Here is a 26,148-nt window from a genome sequence, read left to right as displayed (position 1 = left end):
GAGTGCTTCCTTTGATAAAGCTGAACTGAAGAGAGTCCTCGATCCTACAAGCAGTAGCAAGGAGTATGAGAAATGTAAATCTTGGAGGGAAATTCTCAAGGAGATTCACGCTAGGGGATTTGATCTCTCGGAAGAGATCGGGCGAGCCAAGGGGGAGGAGTATGATGCCAAGTTTATTCTATCCGATGCTGAAGATAGCGAGAAAGGAGCCACCGGGCCATAGTCATCGAGGGGGAACGTTTATTTCCTGCCTTGTTCTTGTGTATATAGCTTTCACAGTGTGTTGTAAACGGAGCTTGTATTTTATCACCTGTATGTATAAGGGGTGAAATCACGCAATTTGTATCTTTTGTGTTTCTGTTTGTCAAGATTTCAACCAGGTCGATTCGACCTTTGGGCTAGTACAAATTTTTAGATTCGCGTTATGGCCCTAAGGATCGTTGGGCTGGAGAAAATGGCTCTTACGCTTTGCCCTTAGGCATATGTAGTTAACTGTTTTGGGTTCTTTCTCAGAATCGGGTTACGACTCGAGCTCAATTGACCCTCAAGTTTTCAGATGAGCTGGCAACAACAGCTCTTATGCTTTGGGCCGATGCAGCCTTTTATGTAAGCTGGCAACAATGGCTCTTACGCATTAGGTCGAAGCGACCTTTTATATGCACGACCCTGAGGCTCATTAAGCTGGCGACAATGACTCTTATGCTTTGCCCTTAGGCATGTATAGTTAACTATTTTGGGTCCAGTCTCTAAATCGGGTTACAACTCGAGCTCATTTTGACCCTCAAGCTTTCAAATTTTAAGTTGGCGACAGTGGCTCTTACATTTTTGGTCGTTGTGACCTTTTAGTGTGTGTGGCCCTAGGGCTCATTAGGCTGGCGACAATGGCTCTTATGCGCTTGGTCGATGTGACCTTTTATGTAGGCTTTATTTTCCTCTCGTTAAGGACTTTTGAAATGATTTTGCCTGACCCATCGTTGGTTCGGGAAGAACCTCGATATCAAGTCGTTTGCGGCGATGTTCGAGCACCTTAGAAGGTTTGGCTCGTAGGCTGAGTAGCTCGAAGCCTTGTGATTTGGAGTTGACATGGTCGGAGCCATTTTGCCTGTCGAGGGTAGCCTATTTAACCAATTCTTTTCGAAGTAGATTCGAAGTAATGGCCTATGATTTTGTAGCGACAGTCGGGCATCCCCGAGTCACATTAATTCGGCTGGTACAGCCGTATGACTGTAGTCATTTGTGTTTGGCCGGAGCCATTTTTGGTCCCGAGTGTAGTAGTTTAGGCCTCTATATCGAGGGTATGCCCTTTCGGGAGTCTTACAAATGCGATATATAGCCTAAACTTCAGGATTGAGTTTATTCCTATAGTAAGGTCTTACAAAATTTTCATGCCTTTTGAGGTCTTATAGTTTTGTTGATACTTGGTACAAGTATGATTCATGCCTTGCTTGAGGTCTTACAGTTTTCGTTGATACTTGGTGTAAGTATGATTCATGCCTTGCTTGAGGTCTTACAGTTTTTGTTGTTGCCTTGTGTAGGCCTTACAAGACCGAGTCTGTCTGCTCGGGGTCTTACGGCCTCAGGTTTTTTAATGAATGGCGATTGGCGACAGTCTCCGAGTCATCGATTTTGTTTAGGCTCGGGATCCATTATTCGTAAGCCCAAAATTGTTCGTTGAGGGCTTACAATTTTGGAGATTCCGACCCTGAGGTCATGACGCTAGTCTCCGAGTGTTCGGGATGTTTTTCTTTCCTAGAGATGTTTCGTAATTTCTGTGTTGCCTCGTTGAAGTCTTATGAGTTTGGAGTTCCGACCCTGAGGTTATGTGGGCGCCGAGACGTTGATGCCAGTCTCCGAGTATTTTGGGGCGTTCTCGGTGGAGGGATATTTGCTGTGAAAATGCTGAGTTTCCTTTGGAGTACGATATTCTTTGGTGAAAGATATTCTTCAATTGCTTGGCATAAATACATGTTGTTTTGTTGCCGTGGGTCCGGCTTATGCGGACATGGTTCATTTGACCGTTTGGCCCAGTATATCATTTTCTATTGGAACCTTGTTCGATGTTCCTTGGTTTTTCCGAGTAGATGATCTTTCGAGGGGATGCTCTCTAGTGTTCAGGGTCGATTGCAAAAGAATCCTTGTATGCTTGTTGGATCCTCCTTAGGTAGCGCGTGGATGTTGCCTCATTAAAAACCTTGCTGGTAAAAACCCATTTTGGGATAAAACTCGGTCGAAGGAAAAGAGTGCAACGAACGCTTCGAAACCTCGAGGTCCTTGAGCTGGATCAGCATCTCGACTGATTTGGTCAATGGCCTGCACAAAAGTTATCGTAAAGTAAAAAATAGAAAAGGGGGAGATGATTATACCTTAGTGGCGATGGCGCTCTTGGATTTCGGCGTTTGTTTGGCAGATGCGATGTGGTCCTTTATTTGAATACAACCGAGGGCGTGTCTTAAAAGATCGTGTGGATGACATGTCGGGATTCATCCGCTTTGTTCTTTTTGGTTGTTTCTCTTTCTCAGGACTGGTTCTTAGCTCGGTCACTGAGGAATTCCCGAAGGTGTCCGTTATCGAGTAGCCGGGCCACTTCCTCCCGAAGTTGCCGACAGTCCTCGGTTCTGTGTCCGTGCAAGTTGTGAAACTCGCATATCAAGTTATAGTTCCTTTGTAAAGGATCCGACTGTACAGGCCTGGGCCATTTAGTGTCCTGATTTTGCTGATAGCGAACACGATGTCCGATACATCGACGTTGAAGTTGTATTCTGATAGGCGATGTGCCCCTGTTGGCCCTATGTACCTGTCAAATCTGCCTATGTTGATGAGTCCCCGAGGGTTCTATCCTTGGTTCACCAATCGATCGTTGCGAGGCGGATTGCGTCTCGGGGCGTTCCTCCTATCTTTGGGGTACGACTGATACCTCTCTCTGTTCGGTTTTGACTCCTTCGTCAAGAGTCTGCTCGGATATACTGAGCCTGAGGGGGCTCCCAGCTGGTCATCTTTGATCCTGATCTTTGACTGGTACCGGTTGTGGACATCCGACCAGGTTACGGCGGGATAATCGATCAGATTCTCTTTCAGCTGCCTTGAGGCCACTGAGCTTCGTTCATTCAAGCCTTGAGTGAAGGCCTGCACCGCCCAGTCATCTGAGATCGGGGGTAGTTCCATTCGTTCCATTTGGAAGCAAGATACAAATTCTCGCAGCATTTCATTCTCCCTCTACTTAATCTTGAATATGTCGGACTTCTTTGTTGCTACATTGATGGCACCGGCGTGTGCCTTTATGAGGGAGTCTGCTAGCATGGCAAATGAGTCTACGGAGTTTGGAGCTAGGTTGTGATACCGCATCATGGCCCCCTTTGAGAGTGTTTCTCCGAACATCTTCAGTAAGACGGACTCGATCTCATCGTCTTTTATGTCGTTGCCCTTTACTGCGCACGTATAAGCAGTGACGTGTTCGTTGGGATCTGAGGTCCTGTTGTATTTTGGGAGTTCTGGCATTCTGAACTTCTTTGGAATAGGTTTCGGAGCCGCTTCCTCTGGGAACAGCTGTTGCACGAACTTCTTCGAATCTACGCCTTTCAGGACCGGGGGTGCGCCCAAGATTTGGTCGACCCTGAAGTTATAGGTTTCGACCTTCTTGTCATTGGCTGCTATCATTTTCTTGCCCAACTCGATCCTTTTGGTGAGGTCCTCGAGCATTTTTACGATGGCAGGATCGGCTACCGATCCATTGTTGCTCGATCTCTCCGGAACCTGTTCGGCCGGGGGAGTAGATTCCGGTGCTACTGTGCTAGGAGTCTTCGGGTGGCTTTGCAGCTAAGCAATAGCCAACTGTTGTTCCTGCAACATTTCAAAAATAACATGAAGGCTAACTTCCCGTTCTTCCTGAGCTGGGGTTTTTTTGGGCTTCCTGTTGATCTCCATGTTGTATGCTCCTGTTGGTGTGTGAGGTTTTGTCGACTTGCTGTGCGTCTTGCCAACCCACGTCCGCTGGAATTGGTCCAGGTGCGTTATCGGGGTTCTGTAGTGGTGCGCCAAAAATTGGAACAACCACACCATTTTCTCCGTGGTTTTCAAAGTTGTCGTTCTCAACTTTGTTCACTGAGCCAGGCATTTTGACCTGAAATCGAAGATCTTGGACAAGAAAAAGTGTGAAAGATAACTTGCGTTGTGTAACGAAACCAGCAAGAAAATAATCACTATTATTTTTATCCCCACGATGGGTGCCAAACTATTTACCATGAAAATGGTAATAGCAATTAAATTTGTTGATGGGACTCTAAAAATACGTGATCTATTTTTATGCTAGTTGTTAAGTAGTTAATGCTAGGTATGTGAAGTTTAAAAGACGAAACGTGAACTAAAGTAGAGTTATAACCAAACCGAGGGGTTGGCTATTCAAGCCTCAGACTGACCGACAAGGGGCCTCGAGGTCGATGCCTAGGATTGGGCTCGAGCTATCAGGGATAATCGGGAAAGGGTTAACAATTAGAATATGATTAAGGGAGGCTCTTTATGGCCAACGACAAGCAATAAATGAAGAACAAGTATGAAGTCAACAAATAAGAGTAATAATATCGAAGGAATATGTTAGATAGAAAAGAGAGAGAGAGATTTGTTATTTATCTTGTGTAGAATAGTTGGAGCAACAACTGCCCCTTACAAAATGGCAAGGACCCCCTTTATATAGGAAGGGAATCCCAACATAGTACAAAATGCATTAATTATAACGGTATGGAGATGAGACGGCTAGACATGACACCAGGCTCTGCCAGTGCTATCTGCTCGCCTTGGGAACTCCCCACTCCCTGCATCGTCGTTGGGTCGGGCATAAATGGACATCGAGGGAGAGAACTCGACCACAACCTCGCAGCCTCGAGATCTCGAGATGACTTCCCGAAATACCTTAATGACGAGGAATTGGACCCTCCAATTTCACCGTATATAAAATTCTTTTATACTGATAGTCTAATTTGAAGTCTCATAGTAATCATCATAAAAAATAAGTATATTAATTAATGCTTGTCTAGTTATCTTATAATAGTTAGTTACCATTTTAAATACGTCAATAACTAATACTTATCACTAAAATTTATCTGTAATTATTTATAATTGATTTTATTGTATAAAAAGCTTTTACATTATCATCGAATATCGAATACTACCGCGAATGGAATATATGCCAGATCAATAACCTCTAAGATATCACATCTCAAGTTAGATCGATTTATAGATATGTTGAATCCTTATCGAATATCACACATGATTTTGCCAAGGCGAACAACCCGATCCCATAAGACAGACGGTATGATATCCTGCAGCGGTGTACGGTCCAATCCCATAAGAATAGTGTACTCTACTTAGGAAAACGACCGATCCCATAAGGATAGTGTTACATAATATTGCCGAGGAGAATGCCCCGATCCCATAAAAGTACTGCTGAGGCATTCAACTCGATCCCATAAGAGTACTACTGAGGCGTTCAACCCCATCACATAAGAATATGAAACTTAACAGGTCATTGACCCCATTCACGAATATACATGTGAGTTATGAAATTCAAGTAAACTTACAGACGAATATGCACAACACAAGAGAAATTCGTAAAGGGAAGTACAATTTCCATGATTTATCAAGTAGCTCGTCAAGTATCCAAAATTGCACGTCCGATACTCTACGCAAGTTTAGTCTCAGAAAAAAATGTAAATTAAGGCATTTAAACAGGCAAGGATAACTCAAGTAATACAATTAAGACATGGTATGAGTCTAAGTCTATTCTGACATGATCCAGAATCTAGCATACGCATGGACACTCGTCACCTCATACTTGCGTAGCTCCCATAACACTTGGCACATAATAAATATAGCACCTATGAGGTAATTTCCCCCTCACAAGGTTAGACTGAAGACTTACCTCGCTTTGAAGTTCGATAACCAGCTCCAACGCCTCTCTAACTCCTCCAACAAATACTAAACGATCCGAAACTAGTCCAAGAACATGAAAACTAATCAAAATGTACTCAAAGACTCATAATTTAACTATTAGAAACAATTCCACAAAATGTCAACAAAGTCAACCCCCCGTGCCCACACGCCTGAAATCCTAAAATTCTCTAAGATAAATATTACCCGTGACACCACGAACTCAAATATATAATTTATTCCCAACTTTATGTCCAATTTTGTGGTCAAAACTCAAAATACCATTTCTAGGGTTTCTTCCAAAATCTCACAATTTCTACAAATTTTCATGTTAAAATCCATATATAATCCATGTATTTAACTCACAACAAGTCGAAATCACTTACCTCATGATGAAAATGACTCTTCCAAATCGCCCCAAAATAGCCCTAGCAATAGAGAACTGAGTTTAAATGAGCAAATTCCCGATTTGAAACTTTTGTTCTGCCCAGGCACTTCGTCTTTGCGATTGCGAAAATATCCTCGCGATCGTGAAGGCCAATGTTGCCACCGCTGGAATTTCCTCCTTCGCGATCGTGAGGGACCTCATGCGATCGCGAACAACAACAACCCACACCAATGGGAACGCGGTGAGCATCCACCCAAACCAGGCTAGCCCTACTAACACATCACATTCGACCTTCACCATGCGAAGGCAAAACGCGCCCAGATCAAGCACCACGATCGCGAGCCCCCAATAGTGATCGCGAAGAACAATTCTTCCCAGATCCCAAACAACCCTACGTGATCGCGAGTCTTTATCCTCCATCATGATGCACATCTCCGACACTAGAAACCAGTAATAACAAAATAAAGGGAAATGGTCCAAAACAATCCCGAAACACATCCGAGGTCCTAGGGACCCCGTCCAATCATGCCAAAAAGTCCCCATATCTTATCTAAACTTATCCAAAGGTTTGAAATGCCACGAATATCATCAAAACTATGAATCATCGATCAAAATATTTTTCTTAACTTTCGGGCCTTCAAACTCCGCCGAATGCTCGAAGTCCGATAACACCAAAATCCACTATGAGTCAAACTTAGCTAATTCAAAAACCTTAAAAAATGCAACTTTCAATAATAAGTGTTGAATCGCTCCTGGACTATCCGATACTCAACTTGGATATACGCCCAAGTTTGAAATCACCTACGAGCCTATAGGAACCTTCAAATCCCGATTCTGAGGTCGTTTACTCAAAAGTCAAACCTTGCTCAACTTTTCCAACTTAAAGCTTACGAATTGAGCGTTATTCTTTCAAATGAACTACAAACTTCTTGAAGATCAAAACCAACTACACGTGCAAGTCATAATACATAAAGTGAAGCTACTCAAGGTCTCAAACCGCCGAACGACATGCTAGAGCTCAAAATGACAGATCGGGTCGTTACATTCTCCCCTAGTTGAACATACGTATGTCCTCGAACATGCCAAAAACCATTCCAAAGTTGCCAAAATCATTGAATAACTTCTTGTGCAGCTATCCATGCTATCACAATCCATATGAGCACATTAGCTCAACCCATATGGAGGATCCTTCCTGCTACCTTAGCCCAGAAGTCTTAGAACCAAATTCCAACATCTGAAATTTCCTATAGGGCCCGATTCTAGCATACATACACCATATCAATCTCAGAAAGCCGTACCAAATATAATCATACACCCAAGTTGTAGCCACACAATGGATCACATAATTCATAAGCCCGTAGTAATATCTTCCAACCACAATAGCTGCAATTTTCGAACCCGGTACCAGTAATATACCTCATGAAACATAAAAGTCTTGCTCCAACCCTTACATCACTGCAACGATGAAAGGGACGTACAAAATCTCATAGCCACCTTTAAAATCAATAAATCATGGAGTTCTTCCATTCGACAAGAACCATTACCACATTCTTAACTTATTAGCAACATTCCCCCTCCAACATACATTATATAAATCCGATTGCATTAATTCTAGGTCCAACAACCCCATCTCATACAGTACAAGCTACTCAGCTGACAATCCACATTAGACACCATAAAAATGTCATATAACGCGATCCATTTGCCCAACAAGCATTAAATCGAACATGACCAAAAAGGAAAGGAAATCCAAGTATAGAACTATCCAGCATGCGTGACAGATGTTACAACCAAACAAAATACTATGAATGTATCCCATAGAGGAGAAGCAAAACACACAAAATAGTATAAGGAATCATACACAACATCTCACTATTGCGGCATGAAACTCGATCCACACATTATATCATTGTGGCGCGCAACTTGATCCAAACATCATACCCACGATGTCGTGTCACCTGATCCACACATAACAATCTGTATGGGTATACCCATCGAGCCAAAAATGCTTATACTCACTAGACATACGTATAACAGCCACAAACACGCCAAGTGCATAAACATAACCCTAGGGAGACAGATAGCATCATACGCTACAAAGGCCCAAGCAGAACTAAGGTGCAATAAACAAATCAGCATCTCGAAAGCCATCTCGCTCATAACACACACACAAAAGAATACACATGATCACAACACACCCGTGAATAATCAAGCCACCTCACAGCACACATGGCATAAAAGAGTAACACATGAAGTAGACAATGACAAGAATAACATCAACCATGCACGAAGACTCATCCATAGACAAATGCTATGGTATATAAACTATTCTATTTGGTGTAGAATGTATCTTCACATTAGGCCCACAGTGGACCTCTAAACCGATCCGAACATCTCAAAATAGGTAAGTATTCTTTCAAGATCCATAATGACCCCATTCATGATACATACAAACAACCATTAAATCTTTATCCATAATTTACTACCACATGAATATTGCGTTTCTCAGATATAAACTCTCAATCCACGACAGTACCAGAATCTTCGTACCTGACCTCAAACACTACTACTTAAATGACTGATATGTCACCCCATAATCATCCCATGAGAGATACTCCTACAACCTTCCGCACCTAGTGACAAAATCAAAACATCAACAACTGTCAACCATGCTATTTCTGTAGTGCTGGTCAAGCATCCGATCAATACACATCGCCTCTTCCACAAAACACACCATTCTCAAGCGACACTAAAGTAGTGCCGGTATACTCTAAACATCTGAAATCTCTCCCTGCTCTTCCGAGCTTGTGATATCCCTGCCAAAACTGAACCGCAACCTTGATCATTCAGTTCCAATTCTACACCACTCACTGCACCTATCATGCTATTATGAGAGAGTATATGAATTTCATCATAACTCTTGAGCCACAAGTGGAATAAACACTTCATCGACTAGAAACCTTTCACTTAACTCATTTCAGAAGAATAATTGCAACATGATCAAGGCCAACCCTGCACTACTATAGAGTAGTGAGAGAGGTCGAAGCAACTTTTACCCGATTAAGGTCGGGATCGATTTTCACAAGAAGCTAGATGTTGGAGTCGGGTGTCTATCTAAAGCGGAGTTGTATATTTGCTCTTAATTGCACTTCTAATCATTTTGGATTTTGATTTACTTCAAATTTTATAAATATACAATGCTCAATTAAACTAAAATAAGCTAAGGTTAAACTATTGCGAGTTGTTCAAATGGGTAAAAGGCACTAGGGTAATGACTTTCGCCTAGGTAGTCAATTGACGGGTACTTGAGTCTAAGACATGATTGCCACATTTGGGGATTATGATATAACTATTGCACGATTCTACTCACTCTACACCTCTCGGTAGTTCGAGTGATTTTGTCCGGATTGACTTTCTCAAGACTAATTAGTATGAAAATTTGCACAAGCAATCAAGGTCCAAGTCGGGTATTACTATCTCTAGATTTAACCCTTTAATTGGGGCTATCAATCTCTTGAGTACGCTCCAATTCTTTGTTAGACAAATTTCAGAGACTTAGACTATCTTTCTCAAGAATAGCCAAAGTCAACTAAACACAAACTAGTATTTGCAACCACTAATTCAGCAATTAAACATGAAATTAGTCCAAATATCAAACACATATAGACAATTAAGCATCAAAACACAAGACCCATCAATTACCCACACTAGGGTTGAGCCACAACCCTAGCTTATGAGTCTAGCTACTCATAATTAGAAAAGAAAACAAAGAAATAGATGAAGAAAATCTCATATTAATTAATTGCTAAATTAAACTTGAAGATTCAATGTTGAAATGAAGCTAAAATTACTCAAAATAGCTAAAATATTTGAAGTCACGAGCGTAGTCAGAGTACAAAACTATCTGATGACCTAAAAATGGGAAAAGAAGCTATTTATACTAAGCTGAAAAATCTGGACAAAAATACCCTTGCAGGGCTAGTGCAGACCGCACAAAATCACGTGCGGCCGCACAAAATCACGTGCGGCCGCACTAAGGCTCTTGACTTAAAATCCAACTCTCTGAACTCGGGCAATGCGGACCGCACAGAATCGAGTGCGGCCGCGGTGGCTTCTAGTGCGGTCCACATTAAATGGAGCATGGACCGCATTGTGCTTCAAACATGGAACTGGCACTTCTCTGAACTCTGGCTTTGCGGACCGCACTAAATCGAGTGCGGCCGCGATGAACTCAATGCGGACCACACAAAACCCCATGCGGCCGCAAAGCCTATTGGCCTGGAAATGCACGCTCTCTGAACATCACTTGTGCGGACCGCACAAAATGGTGTGCGGCCGCACTGGCCTTGTTTTGTCCGAGCTTTGTCTTGTCTTGGTACTTGTTCAAGTTTCACTCCTTTTTGAGCTGATCTTTGACATCTTGTCACCTTGTTTATCAAACCTGCAATCAAGCACAACTTGTGAGCCTTTAGGACTATTTTGTACACATTTCTAATCAAAACTTAATCAAGAAGGAGTATAAAATGTATCAAAATCCCTAGTTATCAACTCCCCCAAACTTAAGCTTTTGCTTGTCCTCAAACAAACAAAATAAGACCCACCGCTTAAGAGAACATCCAAGAAAATTTAACCGTCCTAAAGTGACCTCATCTAGCATCAATTGGGACTAACAATTGCCCTCAATACAAATGAATCATTAACAACATTTACTCTTTTAAACACCATGGATTAAGTGCGACACGAGAGCATCAAGAGTTGGCTCAACACATCAAAGAACTCTTTCTATTACTTTGGTTATTGTGGAACCCAAACTCATACATCCTCAACTCTCCCTAACTGAACCTCACCTTTAGAATAGTGGCAATCAGAATGAGGTCAACACAAGAGTCTCAAGGTCACGACTTTTACCATCCTAAATACAACAATTTGTTTTTGACCATGAGATCAAAGGCAAATGTGCTAGGCCCAAGTGAAGCTTTGCTTGAGGCACCCTTAGCACTAACTACTAAAAGCAAAAAAAAAAAAAAACGGACTCAAACCCTTAAGAAGGTTGTCACGCCATCCATCATTGGGAAGAGCCACCCGGTTCACACAAACTCCACCTTTGGAAAGAACTGTGGCATTATGAAAACCAAAGGCTTATTGCAAACGTTCAAAATAAGAAACTACGAACATAAATAAGAATCTACGGAAAAGAAAAATGCGGAAAGTGAAATGAATAAATACAAGAGGGGATTTCATCGAATATACAATAAAAGGGATGAATATGTACAATGTAACATAAATTTATATACACACCCAAAGTAAAATAAAAGTACGAGAAATGTAACGAAATGTTAAAATTATATACAAACCAAAGATGAAAATTAAAGAAAGCACAAAAATTGTCAAATATATACAATCATCCAACAAATCAATGTAGGGCCTACCCCCTCAAATAAAAGCTGGCATTGTCCTCAATGCCAACTAAACCAAATAAGGATCAAAAATAAAAGGGAAAAGGATATAGAGACTCCGTATGGCCCGTCTGTCTGCATGGGATCCTAAATGGTCCTAGGGTCCTCAATATGCTCGGGAACCTCAAATTGGTTCCCTATAGCCTACTGCTCTGCTGCTGGGACCTGGGCTTGGATAGGCTTCAAGGCTGCATCCTGTGGCTGACTGGAGGAGGTCTCCGGTGGGTCTGCCAACTGGATGACTGTATCATCTGCTCGGGGAATCATCCTTTTCCTCTTGGGAGGCCTCTGGGACTGCTCTAGCTAGGAGTGAGCTGCTGGCACAGGATCCTATAACAATAAATCCAAAGGCAGATGATCTGCCTTTAACCTGTCACCCTCAACCCTCAACTCCTTTACGAACTCTTTGGAAGCCCGCATCTTTCTCATCTTCCTGGCCTCCCTAGAAAGCTCCTTGAGAGCTATTCCATAAGACTCCACAGCGTCCGTAAGAACTTTTTGAGTGTCAAGGATTTTCTTCTAGTTGGCCAGAATATCCTTGAGGGCGTCCTCAATAGACTGTGGGACCTGTGGAGGTGGAGGTGCCGGCTGAGCTGCTACTGTAGTAGTGATGACAGACAACTTAGAGGAAGTTGTCTGCATCCAGTTGTTGATGCTGAGAAGGGCCTGGCTCAGGCGGTGTGCAGTCACTGGGTGGGCCGGGGTAGAGGGTATCTCTGGAGCTACTGAAGTGGATGGACCAGGGGGCATGTCCGTTGAGATGGACGAAGGCTGAGTAGGAGCTATTACCACTACTGGCTCTTCAGACTAGCCAGTTGCAGCAATGGCTGTTCCCTTGTAGTTCTTGCTTTTAGGGTTGTCATCACCCTGCATGTTGTACCATGAGAACAAGGCCTTTGCTTTCACTTTGATATCAAATGGCCGCTTTTCTACCTTTAGGTCCATGAAGTACATGGTTAAGAAGCTGGGGAATGGGTAGTTTCTGTCACCTTCACTGCCTACCTGTGTAATCACTCGAGACATCACCTTCCTGAAGTTAATCGGGTACCCCGCCATGATTGATGCTACCAATACTGCCCGGTGAAGAGGGGGTGAGTTTTCATGAGTAGTAGGATCCAATCTGTTGCACACGAATGTTTCCCACTCCTTGGCCTCGAAATTCAAACTTATTCTCAAAATTTTCACTCCCACATTCAACCAATCGGGGGTGGTACCTGGGATTGCTAGATACTGTGCCAACCAAGGACGGACCTCCTCACCTAATTCCATCTTCTCCAAATACAGCGACTCATCCTCCTCATCAAAGCCCAAGTAGTCATTTACGGTTTTCCCATCGAATAATAGTTTCAAATTGCGCACCTTGGTCACTTTGGTGCCCTTCTTGATGTGGGCAATATTGGTGTAGAATTCCTTGACTAGGTGCTCATTTATATCCTCACAGTTGTCTAAGAAATACTCCCAACCCACTCTCTCTCTAAACTGCCTTCTCACATTAGGGTTGTGAGGCAAAAGGTCTCTATCTACAAAACTTCTCTCCGAAATTAATTTCCTCACAAGCCACCATTCTCTGAATTTATGGTAGGATACCTCGCTTATAAATCGGTCTTGCCACACCTCCAGGTTTCTAGTTCGTTCTACCACGCCAACCTGGGGCTCACCCCCTTATCCTACTACCTCTTCTTCTCCTACTACACCCTCTCCGGATAATGAAGCTGTGGGAGAGGTGGAGTATTCATCCCCACTATCTTCAGCTGAGCCCTCAAACAATCCAAAAGATACATTTAATGACGCTTGGGTAGCGGGGGAAGGTGGAGGAGTGTCTCTTAGTCAGTTTCTCTCCGGCCAATCAGGGATGTACTCTAGGATTGAGTCTGAAGATATATCCCGGGAGGGCTCGTATTCACTCCCAGACTGGTCAATGGCCCTATCAGCATCTTTAATGATCTTCCTCATGTTTTTAATGTTTTGTTGGGCTTGAGGAGTCAGTCTTATCATTTTCTGTTTCCCTCCCCGAGAGGATTCACCTCGACCAGTTTGTTTAGAACCCTTGCCTCTTTGTTTCACCATTGTCTGCAAACAACATCCATTAGGCTTGTTAGTATTAGTAGAAGTAATTAAGATCAGAGTTGCAAAAAAGAAAAGGTTGCAGACTGTTGCAGATTTTACACAATGCGAACCGCACAAAATGTAGTGCGGCTGCACAAAGGTCAGTGCGGACCACACAAAATGCCAATGCGGTCTGCACAAAGATGGGGTTCAGACTACCTACTCTCTGAACATTTGCTCCGCGGACCACACAAAATGGTAATGCGGTCCGCATTGAGGCACCGTGGACCGCACAAAATGCAATGCGGCCGTGGTCCTCGAAGATCAAGTTTCAGGACTTTCAGCAATGCGGTCCGCACAAAGTGTCATTGCTGACCGCACAAAGGCACCGCGGACCGCACACAATCCACCGCGGTCCGCACTAAGTACCCAGAAGCAGCACTAACTTATGGTTCAATGTATTTTGATTTTAAGTCCAATTTTACACCTAAGAAAGGTCCCTAAGTGTTTGCCTAGTGTTTTTAACTACCTAATTCTAACTTTAACAAGGAATTAACTACTCTAAACTACCGAATTGAAAGAAATACGGGAATAACAGAAGAAAAACAAGAAAAACAAAAATTAAAAGAAAATAATAAAATTAAAACAATTAAAAAGAAGTTAAGTACTACAAACTAAAAGGTCACACTAGAGATAGCTGTTACAAGCTGGTAGGGTACCCTATAGATCACAAATAGGATTTCTGTGAATAGTGCCGCCGTCACTATTCACGCCTCATAACTCCGGCGTCCGGCAAGGTAACGTCACAAGATTAGTCTCAAAAGAACCCCCTTCTCTTTGAAAACAATCCCAAGTTCTCTTTGAAAACAATCTGTAACAAATCTTGATTTTAAATCGAGCGTTACTGTAGCATCCAGTCTTCCAGATTTACATCGCTGCTTCTTCTGTTTTCTTCGCATTTTTTGTCATTTTGATGGAGTGCTGAAGAACCATGGATGCATCATCCTCTCCCCAGCCTTTGGTTGTGGGAGAGATGAATTCAAATCCTAATCCAAAACAAACTTATGCTGAGCAACTTCATCCAAAACAAGCTGCCACAGTTTCGTCAAAAATAGAGTTGTTCCCTGTTAAACTCGATCATGGAGAGCCTACAATAAAATTCACCATTGATGAAGTTAATGAGTTTACAAGAAAATAAGGACTGCATCAAGCGGTTGTAATGAAGCTCTCATATGGAAAACCTGAGCTACAGGAATTTCGAAAAATATTTTCGTCGCAATTCGATGTTCAAGGTCGCTGCAATATTGGGCTGCTGGATTTTCGTCACTTATTGATCAGATTTGATCTTTACAGTGATTATGTTCTGTTTTTATCAAGATCAACTGGTTATGTCAAGGCAAAAGGTGATGAATTCTTTTTCAGAACATTCCCATGGACACTAGGATTCAATCTGAAGGAGGAAACGTTCATGGCAGTCGTGTGGATCTCTTTTCCAGGTTTGCCACCTAACTTCTTCGCTAAGAGGTCGTTACTATCTATTGCTTCAGCTGTTGGTAAGGCTCTTGTTGTGGATAAGGCGACGCAAGAAAGAACACGACCTAGTGCTGCTAGGGTCAAGGTGATTCTTGATTTGCTCGACAAACATCCTAAGAAGGTTAAGCTTCAGATTATGGACAGAATTTCGGGTAAAATAATCGTGCATTACCAGGAGGTAGCATATGAAAACCTTCCAAAGTATTGCACTTATTGCAAGCATCAAGGACATGATGACAAGGTGTGTCGAATTATGAAAGAACAAGCTGGAACAGAGGTGATGGCAGACGAAGCAATAAAGGTTGCGTCTCAAGGTGGTCTTGTTTTGGTCGAGGCAGCTGGTCCAGTTATTGAAAAACTTTGAGGTGATGTTAGAGACTATCTCAATGCAAAAAGAGATGGCCAAATAATGGAGTTAAATATAGAAGATAACCAGAAATTGTGGGCAGCAGCAGATTTTCAACAACTCAGTTATATCAAAGAATGCTGTTACTGTTCCTGTCAATCGTGCTTTAGCTAGGATGTCTCAAGCTATGGCTGTAGATGCAAGAAATAGGGTGTTGAATGATAGAGGGAATAGCAGTAATTTGAATGATAGTGGGCAGCAACAACTATTAACTTTACAAGGTGAAGTCGAGGCAGCAACAACAACTGGACCAAAAGCAATTTTAATTGATGCTAACATTCCTACTAGTACACAGATTTACAACAATACTGTTAATATTGTCCCTGTAGATCGTGCCTTAGCTAGGATGTCTCAAGTTATGTTTATAGAAGCAGGAAATAAGGTGTTGAATGAACGAGGTAATGGCAGTGTTATTGTGACTACAACAGAAGGTGATCGACCTCGTATTGCTACAACTAAACAACCTCATAATGCAGTAGGTTATGAAGTTGTTACTGTGAATGGCGAGGGACATGAACATGAAAGTGTTGAGGATTTAGATAAGGAAAATGCTACAGCATCAAGGTTTGAGAAAATGGAAAATTCAGCTAGAGTTTTGCAATCCAATCCTGGAGCTTGGAAAACTACTGTTGCATTGACTCCTACTGTTGATCAAGCAGCTTTTGATCATTTGGTGACAGTTGCAGGAGGTTGTCGACCGATTACTGATGCAATTGATAAGGCCTCGAAGGAACATGATACAAGTATGGTAAAAAATATAGCATGTCCAGATGGTGATTGTCAAGAAGCAAAGTTGGAGACTAATGTTGCATTGCAAGCAACAGGTGACCAAGCTATTACACATGTTGAACCATTGGAGAAAATGGCAGTAACAGGTGTTGTCCAAAATTCTGGGGCTACTGCACATATCTCCAATGCAAAGGATGTTATGGCAGAAGGAGATCAACCTAATTTTGGACATGGTCAGGAAGGTGTTATGGTTAAAGTTGTTGTGGCTAAAGAGGGGGAAAGTCAGGGTACTGGAGTTGATAAAAATACTGTTGCACTTGTTGATTTCGTTGAAAAACCAGCAGCCCTTGTAGCTACTGCTGTGCAAGCTGGGCAGATACTTCCCACAGGAAAAACTGCACATGATTTCGATGGCAAAGTTGCTACAACTCAGTTGAACTCACCTACTGAAGCTTCCAAGGATACAAGTGCAGCTACTGTTCCATGGCACACAACTACAGAATTTGCACACTCAGAGGGGCAGGGGAATATTCGGATAACTGAATCTGTATTTGAACAGGCAAAAGAACTGGTTCAAGTAGCTTTTAAAGCTACTGCTGCCAACAAGGAAGTACAACTGAAAAAACAAACATTGACACTGAAGATAGGAAGCTGCAGCAAGCAGACAAAAAATTAACTCCAAAAAAGAGTAAGCTAAAGCAGGTAAACACATTCCCTCCAACGATACAGTTACTCTTTAAGAAGACTCAGTGCACCCAGCACATTTTCTACAGGATGTTCCCATGAAATCTTCTGTAGTATCCAAAAGCTGGTCAGATCAGTTTGAAATGGAGAAAGATAATCACGCCGATTCAGCGGACAGTTATCGGGCAATTGTTACTACCAGCGTACAAAAAGTCAGTACATGTAAATCTGGGCAGCAACAGTATCGTCAAGAAGATGCTTCTACTGTTGGTCAATCTCATGCGCAACAACACCAGCCTACAGGCACACAAGGTGATGCACTATTGCATCCAAATGCAGGACAACTTAAACAACATCACAATGCAGTCAATTCAAGCGATGCAGCAGTAGACTTGGGGATTTCAAACCATGACCGGGCACTATTGGATGTTTTGGACAGTCCTAAACCTCATAGATGTGCATACTCAGCTGGCTCAAAAACAACTTCACAAAAGTTGAAAGTTTCAGTGGCAAAGAGACATGAACCATGTAGTGCAAAGAGATTGAAGAGGCATGAACCACTGTGGATGGTTATACAAGAAAAAACTAATCAAAAACTTGAGGCCAACTTACGTGTTGCCATTTCCGACGAAGCAAATGAAGATGAATTGATTGAACCTTGTCCGGAAGAGGCGGCTACAATTGGAGATATCTCTCCTAACCATAGTGAAAAAAAGAAGGTGACTCAAGAAATAACACTCAGGAAACTCCCAATGAGAGCTGCAAAGCAAAAAGGGGTTGTAACCTCCACATCTACGAGGTCCAATAGATCCGAGAAGAAATGAAGAATTTTGAAGATTATTTGAAGACAGTTAAAGAGGATTTTAAGGAAGTTCAAATTGAAGAACTCACAAGTTTGATAAATGAGGGGCAAGACTCTAATTTCTACGTTATTTTAGTTTATCATTTTCAAAGCATCATCACTTGTAATAGCGTCATAGAGTGTGTTATAAACTCTATGGCGATCATAGAATACTTGGTACTTTCAAGTTCCTATTTTTTACATGCTTGCTAGTATGCGGGGCTCTTTAAAGCCTCAATAGGATTAGTAAGGTAAGGTTTAGCCCGGTTTATGTTACCTTGGTCCGATGACTCTGGAAAAAATATCCACACGGCTGTGAGATTATATGCCCTCGTGAGACTTTGCCGGCAGCTACACCATGAATCCTCTACATGAGGCTGCCATCATAAGGCAATGTGAGGTGCAGAAGAGTGATTATATAGCCAAGGCATATGGGTAACAAGACCGGTGCTATTGTCCCCCTTATTTGTACTTTTCCCAATTATTGTAATTTTCTTTTCTTTTATTAATAAAAACTAGCCCTAGGCGCTTGCCTAACGGATTACCAAAAAAGATGAAGAAGTTAAGTTACCAGATGTGAGAGTTACTGATGATTAATGATTCCTAGCAGTTAGTTACGAGCAATAGGGATGTTGAATAGTGTTTTAGGGGTTCTGAGAGCAAAAGGATCGAAAAGTGTAAAAGGAGGGCCTCAGGCCCTATTTATAGAAAAGAACTTGGGGCCTAGCTTACCAACCCAATGCGGACCGCACTAAATGGCAATGCGGTCCGTACTACTCAAAGTCATGAGGTTCATGCAAGGCAGCCACTGCGGTCCGCACAAAATGCACAAAATACAATGCAGCCGCGGTGGTAAACTTCAGAGAGCTGTTAATTTCATCCATCATCAGTGCAGTCCGCACTGATTTTGTGCTCCCCGCACTGAGTTCTTTGCGGCCGCAGACAATGTAGTGCGGTCCGCATTGAAAACTTCAGAGATTTGACATTTTTTTTCACTTTATCATGCACTGCATCAACACAATCCTGTAGCATCTCACAACCATTCTGTCCAAAAATAAATCCTATACTACAATGAAAATCAAAGAAAAACAAGAAGAAAAACTCATGGGTTGCCTCCCAAGAAGCGCCTGATTTAACGTTGCGGCACGACGCAGGTTACCATCACATCATTTGAGATGAAGAAGTGCCACCACGTGGCTGTCATCAATTTTTCCCAAGTAGTTATTGACCCTATGCCCATTCACTCTGAAAACTTCCCCATTTTTGTTCTTTAAATCAAGTGCACCAAACGGGGTCACACATACCACTTCAAAAGGTCCACTTTATTTTGACTTAAGCTTTTTCGGAAACAGATGTAACCGAGAGTTGAACAAGAGAACCAAATCACCCACTTTGAACTCCTTACTATAAGCATATTTATCATGAAGGTACTCCATCTTGTCCTTTTACAAGGAAGAACTGGAGTAGGCATGGAATCAGAATTCATCAAGTTCATTAAGCTGCTCCACACGAAGATTGGTTGCAACATCCCATTCAAGATTTAGCTTCCTCAAAGCCCACATGGTCTTGTGCTCTAATTCAACCAGTAGATGGCAAGCTTTCCCAAACACCAACCGATACGGAGACATACCAATCGGGGTCTTGTAAGCAATCCTATAAGCCCATAGAGCGTCGTCCAACTTCTTTGACTAATCGATCCCATTAGCGTTGGCCGTCTTTGACAATATGCTTTTGATTTCTCTGTTGGAGACTTCAACTTGACCACTCGCTTGAGGATGATAGGGAGTAGAAACTTTGTGATTGACACCATATTTTGCAAGCAAAGTGTCAAAAGCTCTATTGCAAAAATGAGACCCCCATCACTTATAATCGCACGAGGAGTGCCAAACCTTGTGAAAATGCTCTTTTTGAGAAATGCAACAACACTCCGGGCTTCATTGTTAGGCAAAGCCACGGCTTCAACCCACTTTGAGACATAGTAAACCGCCACAAGAATGTAAGTGTTCCCACAAGAGCTAACAAATGGGCCCATGAAATCAATGCCCCATACATCAAAGATATCCACTTCAAGAATGGTATTGAGAGGCATCTCATCTCTTTTCGAAATTCCACCCGCTCTTTAGCATTCGTCGCATCTCTTCACAAAATCACCCGCATCTTTGAACAACATTGGCCAATAAAACCCACAACTAAGAACTTTCGAGGAGGTCCTCACCCTACCGTGATGACCACCATAGGGTGAGGAGTGGCAAGCCTCTAAGATACTCAATTGTTCTTACTTTGGGACACATCTTCGGATCACACCATCCGTGCAAATCTTGAACAAGTATGGTTCATCCCAATAGAAATCCAAACTATCCCGCTTGAGCTTCTTCCTTTGGTTAGAAGAGAGCTCACACGGGATTATACCAGTCACAAGAAATTATCAACACCGGCAAACCATGGCATATCATTCATCGACACCGAAAGGAGTTGTTCATCGGGAAATAAATCATTGATCTCTAGGCAATCATGAGGCCTCCCCTCCTCCTCCAAGCGAGACAAGTGGTCCACCACTTGGTTTTCACTACCCTTCCGGTCCACAATCTCCAAATCAAAATCTTGAAATAACAAGACCCATCGTATCAGTCTAGATTTGGAATCCTTCTTCGTCATCAAGTACCGGAGTGTGGCATAGTCGGTATGAATAATAAACTTAGCACCCATAAGATACGACCGAAATTTTTCCATTGCGAACACAATAGCCAAAAGTTCTTTCTCGGTCACCGTGTAGTTCACTTGAGCATCATTCATTGTCTTGCTGGCATAGTACACCAGATGAAATATTTTGTTCACTCTTTGACCCAAAACCGCCCCAACCGCAACATCACTCGCATCACACATGAGCTTAAATGGCAAGTTCCAATTGGGTGCGGTAATGATATGAGTGGTAGTCAACTTATGCTTGAGAAGTTCAAAGGCTTGCTTGCATTTTTCATCAAACATGAACTTAGCATCTTTTTCCAACAACTTGCACAAGGGATTCACTACCTTCGAAAAGTCTTTGATAAATCTCCGATAGAACCCCGCGTGCCCAAGAAAACTTCGAACTCCCTTGATAGATGTAGGGGGAGGGAGCCTTGAAATAACATCAATTTTTTCTTTGTCTACCTCAATACCATGCTTTGAAATTTTATGCCCAACAACTATGCCCTCGTCCACCATAAAGTGGCATTTCTCCCAATTGGGAACAAGATTTTCTTCACAACAGGCCAAAAATCTATCAAGATTTTTCAAGCACTCATCAAATGAATCCCCCACAACACTAAAGTCGTCCATGAACACCTCCAAAATGTCTTCCACCATATCAGTGAAAATGGCCATCATACGTCGCTGAAATGTAGCCAATGCATTACACAACCCAAAAGGTATCATCGAAAATGCAAATATGCCATATGGACAAGTGAATGTGGTCTTCTACTGATCTTCCGGAGCAATCAAGATTTGGTTGTACCCAGAATACCCATCCAAGAAACAGTAAAAAGCACGCCCAGCAAGTCGGTCTAACATCTGATCAAGAAAAGGCAAAGGAAAGTGATCCTTGCGGGTCACTTTATTCAACTTGCGGTAGTCCATGCATACCCTCCAACCGGTGACAGTTCTTGTGGGAATCAACTCATTTTGTGAATTTGTAACCACGATCATGCCACCCTATTTCGGTACACATTGAACCGGTGAAGTCCAAGAGCTATTAGAGATGAACCCCGACATCCAACTACTTGATCACCTCCTTTTTCACAACTTCTTGCATTGCCTCGTTCAACATCCTTTGATGCTCCAAATAGGGCTTTGCATCATCTTCCAGAATAATCTTGTGCATACAGAATGCGGGGCTTTTCCCCCGAATATCAGCTAAAGTCCATCCAATTGCCTTTTTCCGCTTTTGAAGCAATGCCAATGTGGCATCAACCTGCATGTTAGTAAGGCAAGAAGAAAGAATAACTGGAAAAGAAGAATTTGAGCCTAAGAACTTATACCTGAGGTGTAGAGGCAGTGGTTTCAACTCCAACACCGGAGGCTCCTCAATTGAAGGTTTAGTTGGTGGAGTCTTTCTATTCTCGAGGTCCAAAGATAATTTCCTAGGCTCATAAGAGTAAGAGCCTATTCCATGTAAAGCATTCACGCACTTCATGCGACCCTCATCATCATTGATATCAAGATTCAACAATACGGCCTCCAATGGGTCCTCCACATTGATCATTACACTGGTGTCATCAATTGTCACTGTTGTGATAAGGTCCACAAATAGCACACCTCGGTACTGTTGGGCTGCTTCATTGATTTGCACACATGAAAGACCACCTTTTCATCACCAGCCCAGAAGGTGAGTTCTCCTGCTTCCACATCAACTAAGGCCTTCCCCGTAGCAAGGAAAGATCTTCCCAATATGATAGGAACTCTGTAGTCCTCCTCGCTGTCCAAGATCACAAAGTTAACTAACAAGATAAATTTGTCCACCCGGACAAGCACATCATCAATAATACCCAATAGTCTCTTCATCGATCTATCCGCCATTTGTAATCTCATAGAAGTCGGCCTAGGTTGTCCAATCCACAAAGTTTTTAAAATCGAGTAGGGCATCAAATTGATACTAGCCCCCAAATCACATAGAGCCTTAACAAAATCCGCACTCCTAATGGTGCAAGGAATGGTGAAAGCACCGGGATCTTCTAGCTTCGGGGCCATTGAATGTACTATAGCACTAACTTGGTGAGTCATATTTGTAGTTTCACAATCCATAAAACGCTTCTTTGTAACCAAGTCCTTTATGAATTTAGCATAGCCCGACATTTGTTCAAGAGCCTCTACCAAAGGTACATTAATGTACAAGCTCTTTATTATGTCAATGAACTTTTTAAACTGATTCTCATTTTTCTACTTCGAGAGCCTTTGAGGATAAGGTGGAGGTGGCCTTGGCAAAGGAGCCTTGGCTTTAGGCACAACCGGCTCCGGCATGTCTATTATGTGTTCCCTAGATGGGTTCACATCATTCTAAGTTTCCACCTCGACATCTTGAATATCAATCCTCACTTCTTCATTCATATTTTCATTAATCACATTTTCAACCACCAAAGGAACTTCATCTTCTTGCAACTCAACATCATCACTCAAAATTTGCTTTTGTTTGGAGGTATTCACATTACCGCCTCGTCCACTCCTTGTAGTTACCACCATCACATGATTGTTCCCACCCTTCGGGTTCACTACCGTATCACTTGGTAGAGCACCCTTAGGGCATGTATTCAAGGACTGAGAGATTTGGCCTAACTGAACCTCCAAATTTCTGATTGAGGTATTGTGGGAAGCCAACTGCGCATCAGAATTCGCATTCTTCTTCATCATCTGTTCGAACATCATTTCAATTCTACCCATATCATTGCTAGAAGAACTAGGACCTTGAGAGGGAAATGAGGGTGGATTGTTCGGTTGTTGGTACATTGGGGGCCTTTGAAAGCCTTGCCCCCGGTTTCCTTGGTTGCCATTATTCCATCTACCTTGATTGTTATTACCACCCCAATTGCTGTTATTACCATTCCAATTTCCTTGATTGTTTTGATTGTTGCTCTGATTACCCCAGTTGTTGTTTTGGTTGTTGTTCCCCCAATTACCATTGCCTTGTTGTTGATTGCCCCAATTGCCTTGAGGTCTCCATTGTTGTTGGTTGGAAGAATTTCCCCTTTGGCCTTGAAGATTGTTCACGTATTGCACCTCTTCACTTTGTTCATCATAACCATCATTTCAAAATCCACCACAATCATTGTCAAATTGCTCCAAATTCCCTTGATTCTATTGCCCTCTTTGTCTTCTTTTGTTGACAAGCATGTTGACGCCCTCCATGACATTCACTTGGCGAGGATTTTGAACTTGTTGCAACTGCGCCTTTGCTAGTTGGTTCATCGTCATTGTCAACTCAGCTATAGCCTGCCCATGATCATGTAACTCTTTGTACAAATGAGTAACCGTGGGGTCATCCTGGGGCACATTGGCTCTACATTGCCACGCAGAAGAAGTGTTAGCCATCTCGTCAATAATATCACATGCCTCATCATACGATAGCTTCATAAAGTTGCCCCCAACAAGTTGGTTCACTATGCATTGGTTTGTTGTATTAATGCCCCGGTAGAAGGTTTGTTGGATCATTGCCTCAGTCATATCATTATTGGGGCATTCTTTCACCATTGTTCTATAACGCTCTCAAATCTCATGAAAAGGTTCCGTGGGCTCTTGCTTGAGAGCCAATATCTCATCTCTCAATTCAGCCATATGCCCCGGTGAGAAATTTTTTGCAATGAACTTGTCCACCAACTCATCCCAAATAGTGATGGAATGGTTGGGAAGTCGCTCGAGCCAATCCAATGCCTTCCCTATAAGTGACAATGGGAAGAGTCACAACCTAAGAGCATCCTCATACACATTAGTTTGCTTGCTCCCCCAACATGTATCCACGAACCCCTTGAGATGTTTGTAAGCATTTTGATTTGCAGCGCCCGTAAAATACCCACGCTGCTCTAGTAAGGTCAACATCACATTGGTTATTTGAAAATTGCCCGCCCGGATTCAGGGTGGGACAATAGCACTTGCATAGCCTTGGTTCGGAAGCACTCTAGGAGCCACTCTTGGAGGTGGTGGAGGAGGATCTGGAATATTGTCATTAACATTAGCATTGGCCTAGCAGCCTCTACGTTGTCCTTGAGGTACAAGAGGCACCTCATCATCTCTGACATCATCTACCTCCTTGCCCGCAATCACATTTCCAAGAGGGTCATTGGCATTGTTAGCTGCCATTTGGTACTTGAAGTTGTGACACACACGAATTAGTAACAAAGAAGGAAAGAAGAACAATACACAAAACTATTTAGATAGATAGCCAAAACCATTAGCTCCAGGGCAACGACACCAAAAAAGTGATCGAGGCTAACCCTGCACTACTATTGAGTAGCAAGAGAGGTCGAAACAGCTTTTACCCGATTAAGGTCAGGATCGATTTCCATAGGGAGCTAGATGTTGGAGTCAGGTGTCTATCTAAAGCGGAGTTGTGTATTTTCTCTTAATTGCACTTCTAAACATTTTGGGTTTTGATTTACTTCTAATTTTATAAATCTACAATGCTCAATTAAACTAAAATAAGCTAAGGTTAAACTATTGCGAGTTGTTCAAATGGGTAAAAGGCACTAGGGTAATGACTTTCGCCTAGGTAGTCAATTGACGGGTACTTGAGTCTAAGACATGATTGCCACATTTGGGGATTATGATATAACTATTGCACGATTCTACTCACTCTACACCTCTCGGTAGTTCGAGTGATTTTGTCCGGATTGACTTTCTCAAGACCAATTAGTATGCAAATTTACTCAAGCAATCAAGGTCCAAGTCGGGTATTACTATCTCTAGATTTAACCCTTTAATTGGGGCTATCAATCTCTTGAGTACGCTCCAATTCTTTGTTAGACAAATTTCAGAGACTTAAACTATCTTTCTCAAGAATAGCCAAAGTCAACTAAACACAAACTAGTATTTGCAACCACTAATTCAGCAATTAAACATGAAATTAATCCAAATATCAAACACCAATAGACAATTAAGCATCAAAACACAAGACCCATCAATTACCCATACTAGGGTTGAGCCACAACCCTAGCTTATGAGTCTAGATACTCATAATTAGAAAAGAGAACAAAGAAATAGATGAAGAAAATCTCATATTAATTAATTGCTAAATTAAACTTGAAGATTCAATGTTAAAATAAAGCTAAAATATTTGAAGTCACGAGCGCAGGCAGTGTACAAAACTATCTGTTGACCTAAAAATGGGAAAAGAAGCTATTTATACTAAACTAAAAAAACCTAGACAAAAATACCCCTGCAGGGCTAGTGCGGCCCGTAAAAAATTATGTGTGGTCGTACTAAGGCTCTTGACTTAAAAATCCAGCTCTCTGAACTCGGGCAATGCGGACCGCACAGAATCGATTGCGGCCGCGGTGGCTTCTAGTGCGGTCCGCATGAAATGGAGCGCGAACTGCATTGTGCTTCAAACTTGGAACTGGCACTTCTCTGAACTCTGGCTTTGCGGACCGCACTAAATCGAGTGCGGCCGCGATGAACTCAA

General features: G+C 42.3%; 1 protein-coding gene across 1 annotated transcript; it reads right to left on the bottom strand.

Annotated features, from left to right (window-relative positions):
• Window positions 1-19,421: 19,421 nt before the first annotated feature.
• Window positions 19,422-22,556, bottom strand: LOC138878448 (uncharacterized). The gene is made up of 3 exons (XM_070158126.1): window positions 22,296-22,556; window positions 21,153-21,374; window positions 19,422-19,460 (listed from the first exon to the last, which is right to left on the bottom strand). Exons 1-3 carry the CDS (start codon window positions 22,554-22,556, stop codon window positions 19,422-19,424), a joined length of 522 nt encoding a protein of 173 aa, XP_070014227.1.
• Between the last annotated feature and the right edge of the window lie 3,592 nt (window positions 22,557-26,148).

This window comes from Nicotiana sylvestris, chromosome 9 (genome assembly GCF_000393655.2).
Source record: "Nicotiana sylvestris chromosome 9, ASM39365v2, whole genome shotgun sequence".
NCBI classification, from domain to species: domain Eukaryota; kingdom Viridiplantae; phylum Streptophyta; class Magnoliopsida; order Solanales; family Solanaceae; genus Nicotiana; species Nicotiana sylvestris.
The sequence above is the reverse complement of the archived record's forward strand: the minus strand, read 5'-3'. Positions and strand labels throughout refer to the sequence as shown.